The sequence below is a fragment of the Rhinolophus sinicus genome, chromosome 14 (genome assembly GCF_057876585.1).
Source record: "Rhinolophus sinicus isolate RSI-liver-muscle chromosome 14, RSI-T2T, whole genome shotgun sequence".
Taxonomy (NCBI): Eukaryota; Metazoa; Chordata; class Mammalia; order Chiroptera; family Rhinolophidae; genus Rhinolophus; species Rhinolophus sinicus.
Window position 1 is genome coordinate 21,100,213 of NC_142514.1, and position 19,544 is coordinate 21,119,756.

The following is a 19,544-nucleotide window of genomic DNA, read 5'->3' on the forward strand; positions in this document are numbered from 1 at the left end:
CGCTGCCCTCTCTGTGCCACCCGCCTTTCGCCCCCCTCCGTCCCCAGCGTCCCCGCTTCTCGCCGGGAGCCTGCGCGCGGTGGGCCCTGCGTGCCCCGCGCCCTTGCACAGCCCGTCCCCGCCGCAGTGGGGGCAGCGGGACTCAGTCGGCTGCTGTGCCACCTGGGATGAGGACCCTGCCACGCTGAGCCTCAGACTGGAGAATGGGGATCCCACAGAACGCGCCTCCTCGGACTGTCCTGAGGGATCCCGCGTGAAAATGGGGGCTGGGGGGTCGGTCCTGGCTCCTTTGAGGGTCTGAGTAAATGGGTCGCATTTGTGTGATCATAGCCTCCCCCTAGGGGCTCGGTTCACATGGCTTTTCCAGGACCCATCGCCCACTCCCAAAACCTGGTCATCCAAGACCACTGAGCACTGACATCTCCAGGACACCGACAGGCTGGGTGACCTCAGACCAGGAGGCCCTCTCTGGGTCTCAGTCTCCCCTCTGCATCTGCTGGGTGTTGACTTCTGGGCCCTGTCACTGGGTCTGCAGAGGACAATCTGCTTCCCCACCGGCAAGCGGCCCCACCTCTCTGAGACTCAGATTCCTCAGGTAGAATGGACATCCCCCCCTCCCCAGTGCAGGTGGTATAATAAGTATGTCCCTGAGTGGCTGGTTTTTTCTTTACCCTGCTCGGTCATCATGCATTTGTCTCTATGGCCTTACTCCCATCTGCTGTACTTATCCCCATGCACTTTCCTTATTCATCTGAGTCTCCACCTGGAGCGCAGGAGCTCCAGGAGAGCAGGGTTGGGTCGTCTTGTTCACTTCTGTGTCAATACTGCTAGCACAGAGACTGGCACACAGTGGGGGCTCAACATCAATTTGTTGAATCAATGAATGTGTTTCCTATTCACCTGAGCTCACCCCACCCAGGTGTTTTGGGTGGAAAGGGGGTGAATATTTATTAAGCCCTGACCACATGCCAGGCGTGGCTCCAAGTGCTTTACATAAGTTATCTCATTTCATTCTCTCAGCAGCTCCACGAAAAAGCTGGTGTCATCATCTCTACTGCCTCGAGGGGAAACTGAGTCCCTGAGCGGGGAGGTTATTTGCTAACGATGGCAGGCTGGAAATCTCTGCTCTCTGCTGGTGTCCCGGCACCCAGTGTAGAGCCTGCCATTAGGAAATAGGGACTGAATTGAGCTGAATCTGGAACAATTCCCCAGAGGAAAAGGGAACTGAAACCAGGACAGCTGGAACTGAGAGGGGAGAGGGCCAGGGGTCTGGTCCCAGAGGAGCAGACTCTGAGGCACCAGCCATGATTTTGAGGGGTCAGGGGACCCAGGGTTGTCCTTCAGGGCCCTTGGGAGGAGGTCCAGAGGACAAACAGCAGCTCCACATAAGGTGGAGCTGAATTAGGAGGTGTTCCTTGAGTGGGAGCGAGAGCCACATCCCTAGTACGTAAGGCCAGGCCAATTACCCTTGGCAGAGATCCTGGAGAGGAAGGGAGGGAAACTTTCCAACTCTGAGATTCAAAATTCCCTAGGAATTCTGAGGTCCCAGCCTCTGGAAAGCCCATTCCCAAATTCCTTTAGGAATTTTAACCCATTGGGCACATTGGGGAAATGGGTTAGAGCGGGGCTGACAGGGCCCAATATGTAAGGAGCTCGTTCTAGTCAGGACAGCACAACTTGGAGCTGAAGACCTCTGACTCAGGGTTGGGCAAATACCTGGGTTCAAACCCTGGTTCTGCCAGTTATGAGCAGTACAGCAGTGAAGGAGTAACTTTACCTCTCTGAGCCTTGGTTTCCCAACTGTAATGTAGAAATAAGGCTCACATGGGATTCATTCATTCATTCTCCAAATATCAATTGAGTGCCTTGTGTACCAGGCCCAGTGCCAGGTGCCAGGTTGTGAAGAGCAAATGAGCTCTTCCCTGCCACTGTCCTAGGGGTTCAGGAAAGGTAGCTGGGACGATGCTTCTAAGGACCTGGAGGTAGAGATAGTCACCTCCCAGAGGGGCTGCCACAAGCTCAGGGAACAGACTGGTTCTGAGAATCTCCCAAAGGGTAGAGTTAAGGCCAGATGTCAGCTCGGTGTCAGGAAGGACTTTAGAACAGTTGGAGCTGGCCACACAGACGGCAGTGGCTACTCTGAAAAGTACTGAGCACTTTGTCTTGGGAGGTATGCAAGGCTCAGAAAACTAGTTATCAGGGAGACCATCAGGACAGTCTCCATGTACAAGGTGGGCAGTGAGCACAGCCCATCTTCAGGAGTTCCTGACAATTCTGAGGCTTCGGGGAGCAGCAGCCCGTCTTCCCTGACATCCTGAGGAGGAAGGGTTAGGGGGTAGAATCTTGGGGCTGGGCAGGCCAGGAGCGCCACCTGCTGCTCCTCAAAGATACTGGTTACAGCCAGAACTGAGCCTGGTCTGGGCCCCTGAGGGGTATCATCCTGCCCCTCAGCCCCCTGCCCGGCTCTCCTGGGGTTCACACATGTACACATCACCTGCGCTCCAGCACACTGCATCCATACAGTCACTGTCCCGCATGGCTATCTGTGCGACCGAGTCACATGCCAGCATCTCAGGGTCTCCCTTCACCTGCCATCACCACCTGTGCATGCATCTGCTGCCGCCCCCCTCTCAGCATAACTCCCACAGCCCACTTGGTCCCTCTGGGAAGCCGTCCTGACTCCCTCAGGCACAGCTGGCCCCACTATTGCCCAGCACCCTGGACAAGCCCCATCCTTGCAATCCCCACCCTGCGTTCAGTCTCTACCATCTGTGTCCCCAGAAGTGGGGCCCCTCAGTGTCCACAGAGGACAATAATCGCAGGGCTCAGCAGAGCTGGCTCTAGGGCAGGCACTGCCTTATGCAACGTACACTGACATGATTCCCACTTTACAAGCGACAAACCAAGGTGCAGGGACGTTAGGAGACATGCTCAAGATCACACAGCTGGTGAGTGAGAGCTGCGATCCTGACCCAGGCTCTTACCAGTTACACTCTAATGCCAGGTCCAGAGGAGTGTCAGGAAGTGTTTGATGAATGACTTAGCGTCCGTGAGGGGTTCACACTGTCACATGGACACAGCCAACGCACAGACATACTCAGATGAGCCTGGAACCCAGATAATCCTTGACAGGCATGCCTGGCACCCAGGTCTCACCACCACCACCACCACCACCCTGTCCCCCCATGCACCCCATCAGACCTTTCTCTGTGCTTGGCTGGGCCTCCTGGCACTAACCAGGAGCAGAGGGAGGGGAAGAGCTCAGCCAGCATCTCTGAGCTTCACACCTGAGCCCCTTCGTCAGTTACATCTCCTGGCCTGGCACATAGTAGGTTCTCAGTAATTATTGCCTGACTCTGCCTGTCCCCAGAGGTTTAGCTAAACAGACTGGTTCCAATACTTTGGAACTCAGTATTGCCATGCAATGAGACCCAGGGTCTACTTACGTTTTCCTCTCCACCAGGCACTGTTCTGAGCACTTGCCAGAAATGCTCTCATTCCCTCCTCGCCACAGTCCTGTGATTTGGGACCAACAAGCATACTTACCTCCAAGGGTTGTTGCCATGAGAACCAAATGAGTTAACACTTGGGCACCTTTCAAGTGGAGCCTGGCCCACGGTGAATACAATGTGTGCATTCACTCTTTACTTCATTCCATTTTGCAGTTGGGTAAACTGAGGCTCTGAGAAGCTGAGTGACTTGCCCCAGGTTGCATAGCCAGGGGCATGCTGACAGAGTGCAGTGCTGTGACATCCCTTGTGGGCACAGGGGGACTTTGTGATCTGTCTCAAGGTTATCACAGGCCTTGGAAAACAAGTCCCTGTCACCCCTGAGCTGCCCACACCCTCAGCCTGCTCCCTCCCACCCACCTTCTCCATCACAACTTCCAATCTTACCCAAGATTCAGGATGACAGTCAGGGCCAGGTGTGCTTGTGAGAAAGTCTAAGTGATGGCCGTCCTGATGTCAGTGACCCCAAAGCTCAGGAACTGAACAGGATTCTGGTAAGAGGATTCTTGATCTAGAGCTTACAGAGGGAACTTGGGGACACTCAGGGGTAAGCTGATGGGCTGCTCTGAGCATCCCTGGGGCCTGCGGGGGACCAGAGCAAGCAGTAGGAGGGCTTGGCTTCCATCCATGGGGGCGTCCCTCTGTGGGGAGCCCCCTGTCCATCCAAGGGACCTGACTGTGTGAGGGTCTCACAGGGTCATACTTCAAGCTTGTCTTGAGGCCGCTGTGTGTCAGGCAAGTCCTTTCAAGGTGAGGGGTGGGTGACACCAACCCCTACCTCCCCAGCACACAGCTGCGAAGCATGGGGTCAGGATTTGAACCCAGGCCTGTCCTAGGTCTGTGCCCGGGGGTGTGCAAACTGTGTGCAAAGTGTTCTCTGGAGGCCCCTCAGGGCAGGTATAGGTTAGAGAGAGGAGAAGGGAGAAAGTAAGTCAGATTTTGAGTTAAGTGACCTGTGGGCACAGTGTGGCTGGGCTGGCCTTGAAACAGGGAGAGTAGAATTCACAGAGACCCAAGCAGGATGCAGAAACCTTTGTCTAGTCAGGTCTGGCCCAGGTGCCAGGCAGGCCAGATGTTGGGGGGTGGGGTCAGGGAGGAGGGAGAGGAGGGCTCTGGCACCTCAAGCTGGGTATGGATGAAATTAGGAGGGGATTCCAATTCTGTGGGGTCTGAAGCGATGCAATTTGAGAGGATCGTGAATATAAAACTAGGGATAAGGCCTTGGACGGGAGCTGTGCAGAGGAGGGGCTACGAAGCTTACGTTTTATGAATTTTACACTAAATTTGCCTCTGAATGAAAGCCCACAGCCCAGCTGTAGTACTATTCCAAATACCATTGACTGAGACCAGCAAAGTCCTGGGGTGGGAGGTGGGGAGTAGAAGGGAGGGGGTGAGGGTACGAACTGGGCAGGGAGGGGTTAACACCACTCTGAAGGCTTGGGTGTCCTGGAGCAAATCTAGAAAGGCTTAGGGTGGTGGTGCCATCTCCACTGAGCAATGGCAGGACAGCCTTGCAGAATTGGTGCTCTGAAGGGACCACACTGAGGCTGAGTCCCATCTGGAAGGCGGGGCTCTGAGGTCCTGAGCTCCAGCTCGAGGATCCCGATGTCAGATATTTGGATGAGGGGCTAGTTCATCATAACCTAGAATGGACAGAGCATGTGAGGCCTTGTCTTGTTGTCCACACTCCACCCACTCCATCTACCCATTTCACATGTGAGAAAACTGAGGCCGCAAAAGGTGAAGAGACTGGCCCAAGGTCACATCTGTGGTAGAGCCACAGGCTGCTTCACTCCCACCCACTTCTCCTAGCCAACTGCCCTATTGTTTGCAAAAAGTCCGGGTAGGACTGACCTGCCAGCAAGACCTTCATTCAAGCTTTTCCTTGGATTGGCCAGCTGCAGCCAGTTCAAGATCACAGGGCTAGGATTTGGCTGTGGGGGTGGGGAGCCCAGGCCTAGGAGGGGTGTTCACACCTGCCTTCTTCCCAGTGAGAGAGGGAGGGAAGGAAGACAGAGGAAAGGGCAGCGGGGAGGTGGAGGAAGAGGAGCGGACTGGAGGGGAGGATGGTGAGAGAAAGGAGGGCTGGAGGAGGGCACTGCCATTCCAGAAGCCATTCCACTAACACACCCTCGTTTCTGGGAATAAATTACACATTTGGAATCATGTGTCTGGAAGAAAAAAGTGCCTCTCTAAAAATATGTTTTCTTTCTCGCCTCATTCTGTGGCTAGAGCAGCCCAGCTGGTGAAACCCAAAGAGGAGAGTACAGGAGAACGACCTGCAGCCTGGCAGGGGGTGGAGGGGAGGACTGAGGGGGCGGGAGACCCTCTTGCCCAGAAGCCATGGAATCTGAGGAGACACAACTGTCATTGAGATATTTCATGTGTCTTGTGCATTTTTTGGATTTTGAGATTTGTAGAAACTAGCATGCAGGCCTCTGCTGTGGGCCAGGCAGACGTAGATCTAGGTTCCCAGAGAGCTGGCATCCCAGGGCGGGAGATGAGCTTTATTCACATGGGATTGGTCTCTGCTCTGTCTCTTACCAGCGGGGTGGTCCTGAGCAGGTCACTTCCCTGGCCCTGGGCCTCAGTCTCCTCATCTGTAAATGGATCAGATCTGGGAGAACACACATAATTCCCAGCACAATGCAGGTGGCCCTGGGACAGGGCCTGGCAGAGGGCAACAGCAATGAGGGACTCTGCTGGCATGGGTCTGAGGAGAGGCCTGGGGGACTCTGGGGTCAAATCCTGAGCCTGCCATTTCCTGGTCAGTGACCTGGGGCCACTTTTCTCTCATGGAAGTTACAGCAAGTGAGAGAAAGGGAGGAATAACAGAGCAAATAACTTGCAAACCTCCCACAGTTTGAGGGAGGTGAACAAGGTAACACAGAATAGCGACAGCACCCAGCTCAGGGCAAGACCCACAGTCACACTCCAATCGGCCATTATTTGACATGTAATCCCTGCTTGGTACACTCCAGGCCTGAGGTGGGCACCCTCCACTGGGGCCTCCTGGGAGCCCCTGGTCCAACCCCACCCAAAGACCCGCCACCACCCAAACACAGCAGCTTAAAACAACAAGCATGGAGTATCTCACTCAGCTTCTGTGGGTCAGGAGATGGTGGGTGAGCAGCTGAGCTGGGTGGTTCTCATTGGGGTGGGGTGGGGTGGGGGGAGTCGCTCCTGAGGCTGCAGTCAGGATGTTAGCCAGGCTAGTAGTCTTTGAAGGCTTGGGAGGAGGGGAGGGGGTCTCTGCTTCCAAGATGGCAAGTCTGACTAACAAATTCATACTGGCTAACAGCAGGAGGCCTCATTTCCTCCCCATGTGAACCTCAGCACAGAGTCCTAGAAAGCGATCCAGTGATCCTAGAGAGAGCGAGCTGGAGCTAGTGTCGTGTGTGGCCTCATCTTGGAAGCCACACTCCACCCTTTTCACAATATCCTATTGTTTCCAGGCAGCCCCGTTCCACATGCACAAGGGCGGGGCCCGTACAGGGCGGATACCACATGTGTTAATAATTCAGTGCATCTGCTTTCAGGATGAAAAGTATCCCAGTTTGCAGGATAAATTAGTCACCCTAGTGAAAATCTAAGGGCCCCAACATAGTAGGGAAAAATGGGAGATAGTAATAATAATAGTAACTATTTTTGGCTTACTATGTGCCTAGCCTTGTGCCAAGTGCTTCCAATGTACCCTGTGAAGTAAGACTATTATTATCCCCATTTTCCAGATGAAGAAAGGGAGGAATTCTAAGAGGGCAAATGACTTACAAAGGTCAGCAGGGCTCGGGGAGCCGGGAGTTGAAGCCAGGCAGCTGTCAGTCATAAAAAGACTGGGTGGTTTTAGTTGTTTGAAACTTTGGGTGTGGCTCCAGAAAACGGGCACCAGGGCCTCAGGTCACAGTAACAGAGGCACAGGGCTGCCCTCCTCAGCCCCAAATCTGACCTTATACCAGCATTGTGGGGATGGCAGGGCTAGGCTGCCACTCTGGGTGAGTTGCGGAAACTGGGGCCCAGAGAAGTCAGTGATTTGCCAGAAGTAACACAGTTGAGTCAAAGGCAAAGCTAGAGCCTATGAGCCAGATCTGTGACCATACACCGCCATCCTAAGCCAGAGAAAGGGAATAGCCCTATACTCAGGAGAAGCTGGGGAGGGAGGAAAAAGCAGGTAAGCTTGGTCTATGGGCAGATGCCAGGCCTCTGGTCTCTGGGTGGGACTGGTAACTCCACTGCCGAGGCCCTCAAGCCAGAGGAAAACCATCCCAGCCCTGACCTTGGCGCCTTGAGTCCTGACGACGCTACTCTAATGCTTTCTTTGCGCAGCAGCACCCCCGTGTGGCTACTGCTGGTAACAACATGAAGCCACAGGTTTCCTTCCCCACATGCTTCCTTCTCCAGTGCCTCCCACAGCTCTTGAAACCCAACTTCAAAAGAGAGGACAGTTATTCCTGGGGCTGATGGAAGGTGGCAAGAGTAAGATGGCATGGATAGAGCACTGCACTCGGAGTCAGAAACTTCAGATAAAATCCTTCCTTGGTTAGTGTGGCCTGAGTTTCAAACTCATCATCTTTATAACGGCCTGATAAACCTCTACCCTACCTACTCCCTAAGGCTTTCGTGAGGATCAAAGGGATGACAAATATGAACAAGCTCTGTAAACTGTAAAGAACTGTGATCAGGTAAAGGGTTGTTATAGAAATGGTGTGAGGAATCTATCTTGGAGGGAGTCTGCAAGAGAGACCAAGAATGCAGGTATCTAGTTGGTGGCAGCCAAGGACATCATCACATCTCTGGGGAGACTTGGTGACTGAGTTATGGCGGCCAGTAAATGAGGAAGTAGACGCTGAGCGGACTTCAGCCCGCTCCATGAAACTCAATCCTGCAGAGGGAGGGGTCTACGCCAAGGGGAAAAGCCGCAGGCCCAGGGCTGGTCTGATCCAGACTTGCTTCTGAACCCAGAACCTGTTCCCTTATCTATGAGATGGGGATGACCCCATTCCTCTTAGGGCTGCTGTGAAGAATGAAAGAACGCATTAGGTTGGTGCAAAAGTAATTGCGGTTTTTGCAATTATTTTACAACTTTTAAACCACAATTGCTTTTGTACCAACCTAATAGCAATCAGCTCGTTAGATGCCTGGTACAGTCGGTTCTTAATAAATGACTTTCTGTAAACTTCTTGACATAATGGACAAGGATTGTTTTATCACCAAAACCTGTGCACAGTCATTGGATGAGGAATGCAAAAGTTAAAAAATGATAAATACCATTCATTTATTATACGAAGGTGCGGGGTGCTGTGCTAAGCTCCATCACTTCATTTCATCCTCACAACCAACCTCTGACGTAAGTACTATTATGTCCCTCATTTCAGAGACGTAAACTTGGCCTCAGAGAGACGACCCAGGTAATAAAAGGCAGTGGAAATTAAACCCTGTACTTGTCCGACTGAACAGCCTCCCTAGGCCTCAAAGACACAGGCTTGAGATAATGGAGAGGGGGGCGGGAAGAGGTAATCACATTTCTAAGCTAGTATTCTGCTTTGTTGCCATTAAAAAAACACCAGAAACATTTCATTAAATGTTGCAAGTATTAGGAGAGAAAAAACCCCCCGAGTTTAAGTAAAAACACTCCAGATAAAAAAGAAGAAAACCATCATGTGAGTGCCTACTACGTGCCAGGCACTTGACATTTATTAACCATCTTATCCTACCCCAGCTCTAATCTTACAGAAGAGGCAACAGGCTCAAGCAGGCTCACCTCTCCCAAGGTCACAAGGACAGCAGGCCAATGGGGAAGAAATTCAAGCCAACTTCTCTGCACTGCCTCTGCAAGGGTCTAGTAAAGCCGTGATTATTTAGCAGCCGTACCTTTCCATGACATGATGTGAGAAGCAATCCACATATACGTATTATATCTATCACCTTTAATCCATTTCCAGCAAGGAATTCGGTTAAAGATGAGGCAAAGTAACACCCAAGTACACACAATGAGTGGTGGGATTCGAATTTGAACCCAGGCCAATTCCAGAGCCAGTTTGCAGTGCCCCCAGCATGCTTTCTGGTGGACCCGCAATGGCCACTGCAGCAGCAGCAGGCTGGGGAAGGACCTGTCCAGTCACTGAAGCAAAACCAGGTTAAGGACTTGAAACCTGCTTATCTCAGCTTCCTTCCCGTCCCTTTTTTCCCCGGGGACTACAGGGCCTGCCTGCTAGTGACTGTCTCTTAGCCTTCAGAGGGGACCATGCAAAGTTCCCTTCTGCCGCCACCCCGAGGCTCCACTTTCAGACATGAGATAGTATGGTTCCCACCTGGCTTCTCAAGCTGAGCCCATCCTGAAATTGCCAACACAGACCAAAGTTTCAGTGGCAGTTTTTGCCAAAGCAGCTTCTGGAGCAAAGGCAATGAAGAAGGGAAGGTGGGCACCCTCAGGCACAGCTGACAGGGACCATAGTGGGCTAGAGCCTCTTGTACTAAAAGCTGGAAGGTCCCCAGTTGGAGGATGAGTAAGCGAGGACACTGGGACAGCCTGGGCACGGTGGGCAGGGTGAGGGGGGAACAGACCCAGAGAGGAAAGGGGAGAGGGGAGGCCTGGACGGACTGGACAGTCTTCCAGATGCCATACCTACAGCCTCGCCTTGGAAAATTAGATGCCAACACTTAACTCAGCTGGGAGACCTTTGTAATTGATCGCATTCTAATCTAGACCCCAGGCTCACAAATGCTGCCAGGGCCAGCAGAGGCAGTGAGACCAGGAGAGAACAGGGCAAACCGCGGTGCACACAGGCTTTCTGACCATGCTCTCCAAGACGGGTGTGCAGACTCCAGGCCCAAGGAGGTGATACTCTGATTTTTCAAAAGAAGCTGGAAATCTGGATTCATGTGTATCCTGATTTTGAAAGCACTGGACAGGCTAAACCCAACATCTTTGGGTCAAAGTGAGTTCAAGAACCATCAGTCTAACACCACGGCCCTACCCAATTCTCTCCCCCTCACAAAACAAAAATGAAAAAGTGGAAAAAAAGGGGCACCAATAAGGAAAGGGCTGTCCTGGGACACTATATTGGGGGGGAAAAGTTAAAGCACAAACTCAGATTCCAAAGTTCTGTATTTTTCAAAATAAAGATCACACATTGTTTAGAGACAATCTACACAAGAGTTACAAAAAATAGTTGCCCAAGCATAAGCATACACAGGTTTGTTAATTATACACATATGGTTACAAGTGTGCTTGCAAAAAAGTTCATTGGAAATATACACAAGGCTCTGGAAATGTACACCATGTAGTGTTACAATTCTATATTCAAACAAGGAAATTTGACAGTATGTTACATTCACTTACAAGTAGACAAAATGCAAAATACAGTTCATCTTCTGTACAAAAAGGAAGGGCGATTCACACTTTACAAGGTGAGGGGCTCTGATTGTAAGGAAAGCAGGGGCAGGGCTGAACTTTGCACGTCCTTTTGACTGTCACAAAATAACCAAAACATTACTTTTTTAGGATTAAAAAAAACACTACTGTGAACTGAATCATCTTGAATAACATTTAGAAAGAATCTTGCTACTGTCTGACTAGGTGACAAATAAAACCAAGCTATTTTTTTTCTTTTTAAACATATAACTAGGCTGTATAAAGAACATTTATTCCTTCAAAAGAAAAAAAAATTTACTTCTGGTTGAAATTACAATTTACAATATACAACACTATATGCTACGACCATAAAAGATGTGAATATACACTGAATGCACAGGGCTGGCTAATTCTCTTTTCTTACCAAAAAACGAGTTTATGTTGATTCAAACTTTTCCACATTTACATTACAGGTATACAAATGTACAATTGTACAATCAAAAGTATGTTCGACTACTAGGGTACATTATAGATACAGATTAGACATCAAAACAAGAAAATACTACAAATTTGTATATATGCAAAGTCTACACCAAGTATACACTATATATTTATAGAAGCAAGACCAAAAGCAGAGTTGGATTTTTTTTCTCATGCTAAATAATCAAGATTTTGCCTTTCAATGTTAACAGAAAAAAATCCAATAGGCAGTAAACAATGACACCCGCCCGGCCTTGAAGACATTGTGGGAACTCATGTCTCTTCATCACAAAACAGATTACACCGTCTTCTTCAGCATAATAGTCTCCAAAAAAGGCAATTTTCAGAAGTTTCATAAACTTAATGTCATAAACCGAAGCTTTAGCAACTCTCAAACAATTTTTCATTTTATATTTATATATGTATATATATATATTTTTTTATAAACAGTGTTAAATGCCAGTTTGGGGTCATTTAACTAAAATTCAAACTTCTCAGGTTTTTTTTTTGTTTTTGTTTTTTACTAAAATGAGGAGGTGGGAAAGAGCTATTTGCAAAACTTGCCTGTTAGGCAAATGAGTTAAAAACCTTTTTTCTTTTTTTTTTTAAACTTTTTTTGTTAAACCAACCACCCTGAAAGTTTCCACACGTGGAATATAGATACAACATTGAACAAAATATGTGGCCTCCCATGTACATTGGTTACCTATGTACAAGTATCCTATACACCAGTAAAACAACAGGGCAATTAGTCAATTAAAAAAAATAATTAGTACATGTTATGTGTAATAAAATTAAACAAATTTACAAAGGCTTTTCCACTTGTGGATTTGATTCCTTTTTTTTGGAGAGGGTAATCCTGGAGCAACCATTTAGCCATTTCAGATTCTATACTAGAACATTTCTGGTTGCTGGCTGGATTCAGCAGTGGGCCAGTGAGGTCAGCGGGAATGAGGGGACAGAGGTGACACTGCCTCAGATAATACCATTAGGGGGGCCACAGATGGGCCCTAAGTCAACGCCATTCTTCATGTAGTATTTCTCCAGCTTGGCCAGGATGTGCTTGCCATAGGTGTACTTGCGAAGAGTCGCGATGTGGGGCCGGATCTGGGGAGGAAGCAGTTTGTGTTACTCTGGCCTGAAAACAGACTCGGCCAGGCTCCCGGTGTGCTCCCCGACACTGCACGGTGCACACAGCACGCCCCCCACAGCAACACCTTTCACTGATTCCAAGCTATCGACAGTGCCCCATTAGCTGAGGACAGGGGCTCCTATCCTGAGCATTGATGCAGCACGTGAGACCTCCGAGGCTGGAGGGCAGGCCACCCCCAGGACAGAATGCGAGAAGGGCGTCCTGACAATCCCATGCCCACCCCACCACTGCACAATGCCCTCCTGACGCACGCTCTCAGACCCTCTGGCCCCACACGTGGTGCCTCAACGCTCCTAAGCACTAGGGGTTTCTTTCCAGACACCGTGAATCCTGAGCTCACCAGCTGGGCCCGTCCTCCAGTTCACAAAGGATCACAGAAAGCTGCTAATGAATGACACCAGGAAGAATGATTCACATGAGCCAGGCCAGGCCTACTCATTTAAGCCTCCTCAGGGCGGTGTGATTATCCCCATTTTACTGATGAATGATGAAAGTACAGTGGTGAAGTCCCTCACCCCAAGTCAAATGGCTGATAAGGGCCAGCACGGGTATTTGAGCCCACCTGTCTGGCTCCTCCAGAGAGTATCTCTCCCCACTGTGCTCTCACGGCACTGGCTACTGCACCAGTCTCATCCTTCACCCTCTCCAAGACGGGCTCGGCTCAGCTCTGCACGTATTCTCTTCCATTCTCTCCTGCCTGGGCAGATCCACTCGGGAAGTCCTCTGCATCCCAGACAGCCCGACAGGTGATTCCTCTCTGGAACCACCTTTCCTCTTCTGTGAGCTCGTGGAGTTTTCTACATACCTCAGCTACAGCATGCAACCCAGTTTACAACGTGCTCAGCCATCCACTGTCCCAGACAGCAAACAGCAGCTTATTAACCTGTCTCGCCACTCACACTTGCACAAACACTGAAAATAGACAGGATAGATGGATGCTCTCTAGATTGAGAGCTCCATCTGGACAGTAACTGTCCCTTTAGCTGTGTCCTCAAAGCAAAGAAGGGGAAAGTAGCTGTAAAACCACGCCTGCACCCCACACAGGACACAGACCCACATCAGTTATGACATTCTCATCCAGGAGCCTACGCGGGAAACTTATTAATAGTCCTTGGCTCGAATTCTGAGCTACGCAAACACAGACAATTTACAAACCTCCCCAAACTCATCTGTAGAAAAGGATGCAATAATGCTACTTTCATTTGGGTCGCTGGCTAATGTTTCACCATTCGAACTTGAAATTCAACTCCCTAGCTTTTGGTAGCTCTCCCTGGGATTGGCTAACTGATGAGTCCAGCCACTTAACCTTTACATCTCTCCTTTTCCAGACAAGAAAACTAACCACCCATGTGTGCGCACGTTTACAATATTGTGGAACTCCGTTTTTAAGTGATTTAATGGGAGGCGAAAAAAGTAATCACCTGTTCCACTCCCGATGTTTCCTTTCGCTAAAAAGGATATTCTAACAGTGAGAGCTGCAAACGCTTAGTTTTTTAGATTCTTAGTACTCTTCCTCCTCTCAACCAAATGCAGAGCCCCATTCTATCCACTTCTCTTCAGTCCCAAGGCCACCACCTCGCATCCAGTCTCCTCACTGCGTCATCTCCTATGTCTCCCATCCTCCAACTCATCAGCCAGAACAATTACTTGAAATGTAAATGTGATTTTGGCCCTACAGTCCTGCCCTAATGAACTGGCTTTACTTCTTCAAATACACTGTCTTGTCTCTCGCTTCCAAGCCTTCACACACCAGGTTCCCTCGGCCTGGAAAGGTTTGCAGGGCTTTCTTCAAATGTCATTCTTGGTGAACCTTCTCTGTACCCCCACATTAGAAGTCATTCTTGCACAGCCCTTCCTGATATTCCCCAGCACCACTGCAATTATTTGTGCATAACCATGGCCAGTTCACCAATACAGAAGCCCTACTGAAAGGAGGGCTTGCTATAGAGTACGTGAGCTTAATGGGTATTTGATGAATGAATGAAGGGACGTGCTTTAAACTTCTGCGCATCCCCAACAATCCCTCTGCCTTCACCAGCCTCCGGACGCGTGATCTATGAGCCTCACAGCATCAGGACTCTGGACTGTCCCAGCCTTCCCCTGCCATCGCCGTCACCAATGCGGTGTCTCGTTTTGCTTTGAACTGGAGGAGGTAGGTGCCTCGTCTGGCTCAGAACTCGAGTCCATAACAGATTCTCATTACCGAACCGTGTTCTCAGTGAGGGCAAGTGGTTCATCACTGCCAGACCACGACCGTCCCCTCCACCGAGAAGGGCTGAGTGAGTTCAGAGCCCACCGGCTGAGGGTTCAGACCAGACGCACCCTGAGCTCACAGCACAAACACAGCTGCGGCAGACCTGCCTGTGGGTGTCTGGCTTCCTGGGCCCTGTGGTCTCTGTGGGGCTGGTTGGACTTGCTCTGTGACTGTCCCTAAAACCGTGGGCCTCTCTCCGGGTGCCTTCTGGGTCAGCTCGCAGTCACAGCACCTACCACTTCACATGTCTGTCCCTGTTCCCGTCTAACTCCTCTTTAGCCCGCATGTCTCCTGCAAAGCTTCCCCTCCAAGACTCGGGGCACGTGCTCTCAGCACTGCTTTCCATCGTTCTTCCCCACTGTGCACAGAGGGCAGGGATCATCTCTGTGCTGGTGTCTGCCACGCGGTAGGCACCAGTGAACGTGCCAGGCCAGGCTCTGCACTGGGCAGGCAGGCGCTCATTCAGTAAATGGTGGTGGCACGAATGAATAAGAGGGAGGAGGGGAAAAAGGAAATAAGGCAAGCAGGTTGATTTATTGGACTGAGAAGCTGGTCTCCTAGGAACAAAGAGGCAGAAGCATGGCCTGAAGATCAGGGAAGGAAATCTCTCTCAAAGACTGAGTTTAAGATTCTTTCATACCAGTGAGTTATTGACAGAGCAGAGGGGCAAACATGGGACAATGCGCCCTCCAGATAAAAGGAAAAAGGAGTACAGCATGTGAGATAGTCTAGTGACAAAATGCAAAAGGAAGCAAGATGCCCGCCCTCCAGTGCACTTCAGGCATGAGAAGGACCCGCGTGCCGGGCCCACTTCTCTCTGAGCGCTGCCCGGCCTGGCCTACCTTATGCATGACGATCTTCCGCTGGGCTGGCTCTGCCACATCGATCATCTTCTGGACCACGTAGTTGGCGTACTGGTCCTTCATCATGGTGTATAAGGCACTGTGAGGACCATCGTTCATGGTGCACACCTCATCGATAAGCACAGCGCGCTCCGTACGGGACGCGTGAGTGACACACTTCTCCACAACGTTGCTGTAATGAGACAATCCAGGGACAAAGCTGAGAAAACGGACCCTGTCCAGCTGTGCTGGTGCGGCCTCTGTCCCGACCTCGGGGTCAGCAGCAGGAGACCTTAACACTTTTGGACGATTTAACTCATCAACTGCTTGGCTCTATGAGACTCCATTTTTGCCGTGTGTCTTGTGATGAGAGCCATGGCTGAGACCAAGTCTTGGAGGATACCAGCCCCAGCCCCCTAACAGATGAGGGTAACATGCCCAGGTAAGTGAATGGACTTAAACACAAGCTTCACGACACTGGTTACTAGCTGAACTGGTTAATGAGCATAATTCCAACAAGCATCAAAATCTACCAATTCTTTCCTCACGTCTGGGCTTATTGAGGCCAGGAACTAGTCTCACTTATACCTACGTCCCTAGTGCTGAGCACACAACTTGGCACTTAAGAGGCTCCACAGATGCCCCGAGTGAAGGAATATACACAGAGGAACCACAGCGCTCATTACACACCTCATGCTGCCTCTTAAAGAGTCTAAGACACGAAGACCTTACAGGTCTGTCCAGATTTCTAAACACTTCACAAGCATACCACCTTGGGAAAGGAAAAAAGAAAGGAATGGTGACATTAAATCAGAGTTTTTCCTACAATCCTGGAGCACATTAGAGGCTGATTAAACTACACACAGCCATGCTGGTGGGCATTTACCATCCAGGAGTGATTGATTACTCACTAATGGTGGCTTTGTAATCCAATACTACTCACATCTGTGGCTCTTTGGGCACGAGGAAGTTGTGTGATGTAAAAGAACAATACATATTTATATTTGTTATTACTGGAGCCAACACTTGGCAGAGAGAACATCTGGCGGGCAGGTGGGCAGTTGGAGGCTTTGCAACGAGTTCATGACTGGGGGTAAAGCTATTTTGGATCACAGAACACTCAAATAGAAAAGGAATTTCAAAGGTTTCGGAAATAGCTACTGCAGAAAGCTCTTTTTTGACAATCCTGAAAGATGGCCGTTTAGCCTCTGCTTAGGAATTTTTAATGGTTTGCAAGTAATTACTTTCTAGGGCAAAACACCATATGGGCGAACGGCTCTGTTCAGCATTCTTCCTTACAGACAGAAGCAAAACACGCTTCTGTGACATTTCACCCATTGGTCTTAATTTTGCATTTAGGAGCTAAAAAAGGACATGTATACCAGGAGCCCGAGGGCAGAGGTGGAGTCTTACTCCTTCCAAAGGCCAGCCCTCTGGATAGTTGAATAAGCATCACAAACACTCATCACCAGGACAACTCCCAGTTCCTGAGGTTTTTAACCATAATAGGGTATTGTTTTATGGAGCTCTGAAAGGACCCTCAGTGTTATGTGCTTTTGCACACTGAGCTTATGAGGTATGATCAAAAAATATGGTGAATGTTTAATTTATTTTAAAAAAAAAAACCAGTGTATTACAATAAGACACATTGTAATCAGTCCCCCTCAAAATACTCCCCCTCGCTTTGAACACATTGCTCCCATCGTTCTTGCCACTTTCTGAAGCAGTTCTGGAAGTCCTCTTTCGTGAGTGTCTTTAGTTGTGCTGTTGTGGCTGCCTCCATGTCCTGAATCGATTCGAAACGTTTACCTTTCATGGTCATTTTGACTTTGGGGAAGAGCCAGAAGTCACACAGTGCCAGATCCGGTGAATAATGTGAATGAGGATACACCATGTTTTATTTGACAGAAATTGTCATACCAAAAGTGATGTGTGACACAGAGTGTTGTCATGATGAAGGATGAAGTCAAGACACAAAAGAGGACTTCCAGAACTGCTTCATAAACTGGCAAGAATGAGGGGATAAGTGTGTTTGAAGTGAGGGAGAGTATTTTGAAGGGGATTAATGGCAATGTGTCTTTTACTGCACTGATTTTTAAAAATTTAAACATTCACCATCTTTTTTATTACACCTCGTACTCATATGCTTTTATTTGGAGAACAAAATTCTCAAGCTAAAATGTTTAAGAACTACCATCCTACCAGACATTTCTTTAATCTTTCTTCTTAAGAGATAAAGTGTGTATCAAACCTGATGAGCTAATCTATCAAGTCTAATTAAGACAACAGCCTCTCCCCTCTGCTATGGCAATAGGGAACTTTTTTCTCCACCTCCCTTCTCCAGTACTATGCAATTCTAGCATGAGCTGAAGGCGTGGCACTGTGGAAGCGAACCTCCCAACCTCCTAACAGCCACTACGCCTTAGCAGAAAAGGGAGTTACGAACACTGGGCTGGTTCAGAGAGCACGAAGCCCGTCACCGTCTCCAAATGTCCAGGCAAAGAACTCATCCCTTTTCAGGACTGCTTGGCTGGATGTACCTTCATCCACTCCAGGCCCACTTTCCCTACAAAGGAGTGAGGATTAGAAACATGACTTTCTGCTACTCTGGGCTGGGGACAGGACACTCATTCTTCTGGGTGGAGGACTCAACCCTCAGCACTGACCTGTCTTTCAGGAAAGCGAGCAGGTAGAGCAGCTACCACCATGGGATCCCACCTGGCCAAAAGCTCCCCCCTCAACACACGATCGCTAGCAGTTCAGTCTGAAGTTTATGCTGGTGTTGATGAAACTGCAGTTCCCAGCCCATTTGTGGAGGATAAAAATCAACGTAAGTGATCTGTGACCAGATTTTTTTTTTTAATGAAACAGCATACTAAGTAGCAGAATTAATCATGGGAAATAGAGCTCCACTTAGGTGTGTGCGTGAGTGCTTATACATGCAAAGTCAATAAAAAATTTACTTTGTATTCTGCTTCACCCCCCAAAATGTCAGAAAGTCACTATTTTATTGGTTTATTTCTATTGATCTGTTTTGAATTTTACTGGCTCTTTCTTCTGTTCTAAAATGCTGTTAAAGCCATATAGTGAATTTTATTTCAGATGATGTATTTTTCTATTCTAGAATTTCCATTTTGTTCCTTTTACAACAGAGCTTCTCATTTTCTAGTAATATTTCTTATATTTTCATTCATAAGAGCATATTTCCCTTTACAACCTTGAGTATAAGTAAGGTAGCTGCTTTCTACTCCTCCTCTGCTAACTCCGACATCTATCTGGGTGGTCTGGGTAGTTTGGGATTTTTTCATTTTCTGTTTTTTCTTTGAATACAGGTCACATTTTCCTGTGATTTAGACACAGTAAATGATACACTGTAGAAACTGAGTTCTGTTACGTTTCTCCAAAGATTATTACTCCTCCAACCCCTATTTTAATGCACTTAACTTGGCTGAACTCAAACTACAAACTTCTGCCATGCAGTAGGGAGCAGGTAAAATCTTGGATCAATTCTTTTAGGCTTAGTTGGGCTGCCTCAAGTTTGTCCCATGCAATTGTGATTCAGGAGTCAACAAGATATTTGGGAAGTTTAAATATAGGCCTTTGCCTCACTGGTTCTCTTCCTTTCTAGCATTTCTCCCATCATTTTGTAACTTCCGTTGCCATGGTTACCCCCAAATTCTGCCTTCTAGGAATATTGGAGATTTTCTATCCCAACTTAGGAGCTGAGCAGGAAGCAGGCTTAGAAGTGCCTACAGGCTAAAAGCCATTAAAAATAGGAGATTTCCTGATTATAGTCAACAATACTATATTATAAACTTCAAAGCTGCTAAGAGACTAGATCTTAATGGTTTTCAACACAAAAAAGAAATGATAATCCTATGACATAATAAAGGTGTTAGGTAATGCAATTGTAGGAATCCCAGTACAATATATAAATGTAATCAACCAACACACT

General features: G+C 48.8%; 1 protein-coding gene and 1 non-coding gene across 27 annotated transcripts in view; both read right to left on the reverse strand.

Annotated features, from left to right (window-relative positions):
• Window positions 1-11,875: 11,875 nt before the first annotated feature.
• Window positions 11,876-19,544, reverse strand: part of PUM1 (pumilio RNA binding family member 1) — a 109,994-nt gene continuing 102,325 nt past the window's right edge. For all 26 annotated transcript variants that reach the window (XM_088790829.1, XM_088790822.1, XM_088790846.1 and 23 more), the window contains 2 exons: window positions 15,590-15,782; window positions 11,876-12,447 (listed from right to left, as the gene is read on the reverse strand). In XM_088790829.1, the coding sequence (XP_088646955.1) occupies window positions 12,316-12,447; window positions 15,590-15,782 (325 nt within the window). In that variant the 3' untranslated portion in view covers window positions 11,876-12,315. The remainder of the gene's footprint in view (window positions 12,448-15,589; window positions 15,783-19,544) is intronic.
• Window positions 14,658-14,740, reverse strand: LOC148755608 (small nucleolar RNA SNORD103/SNORD85). Its single transcript, XR_016018794.1, has one exon. It is a non-coding gene; the product is annotated as a small nucleolar RNA SNORD103/SNORD85 (small nucleolar RNA).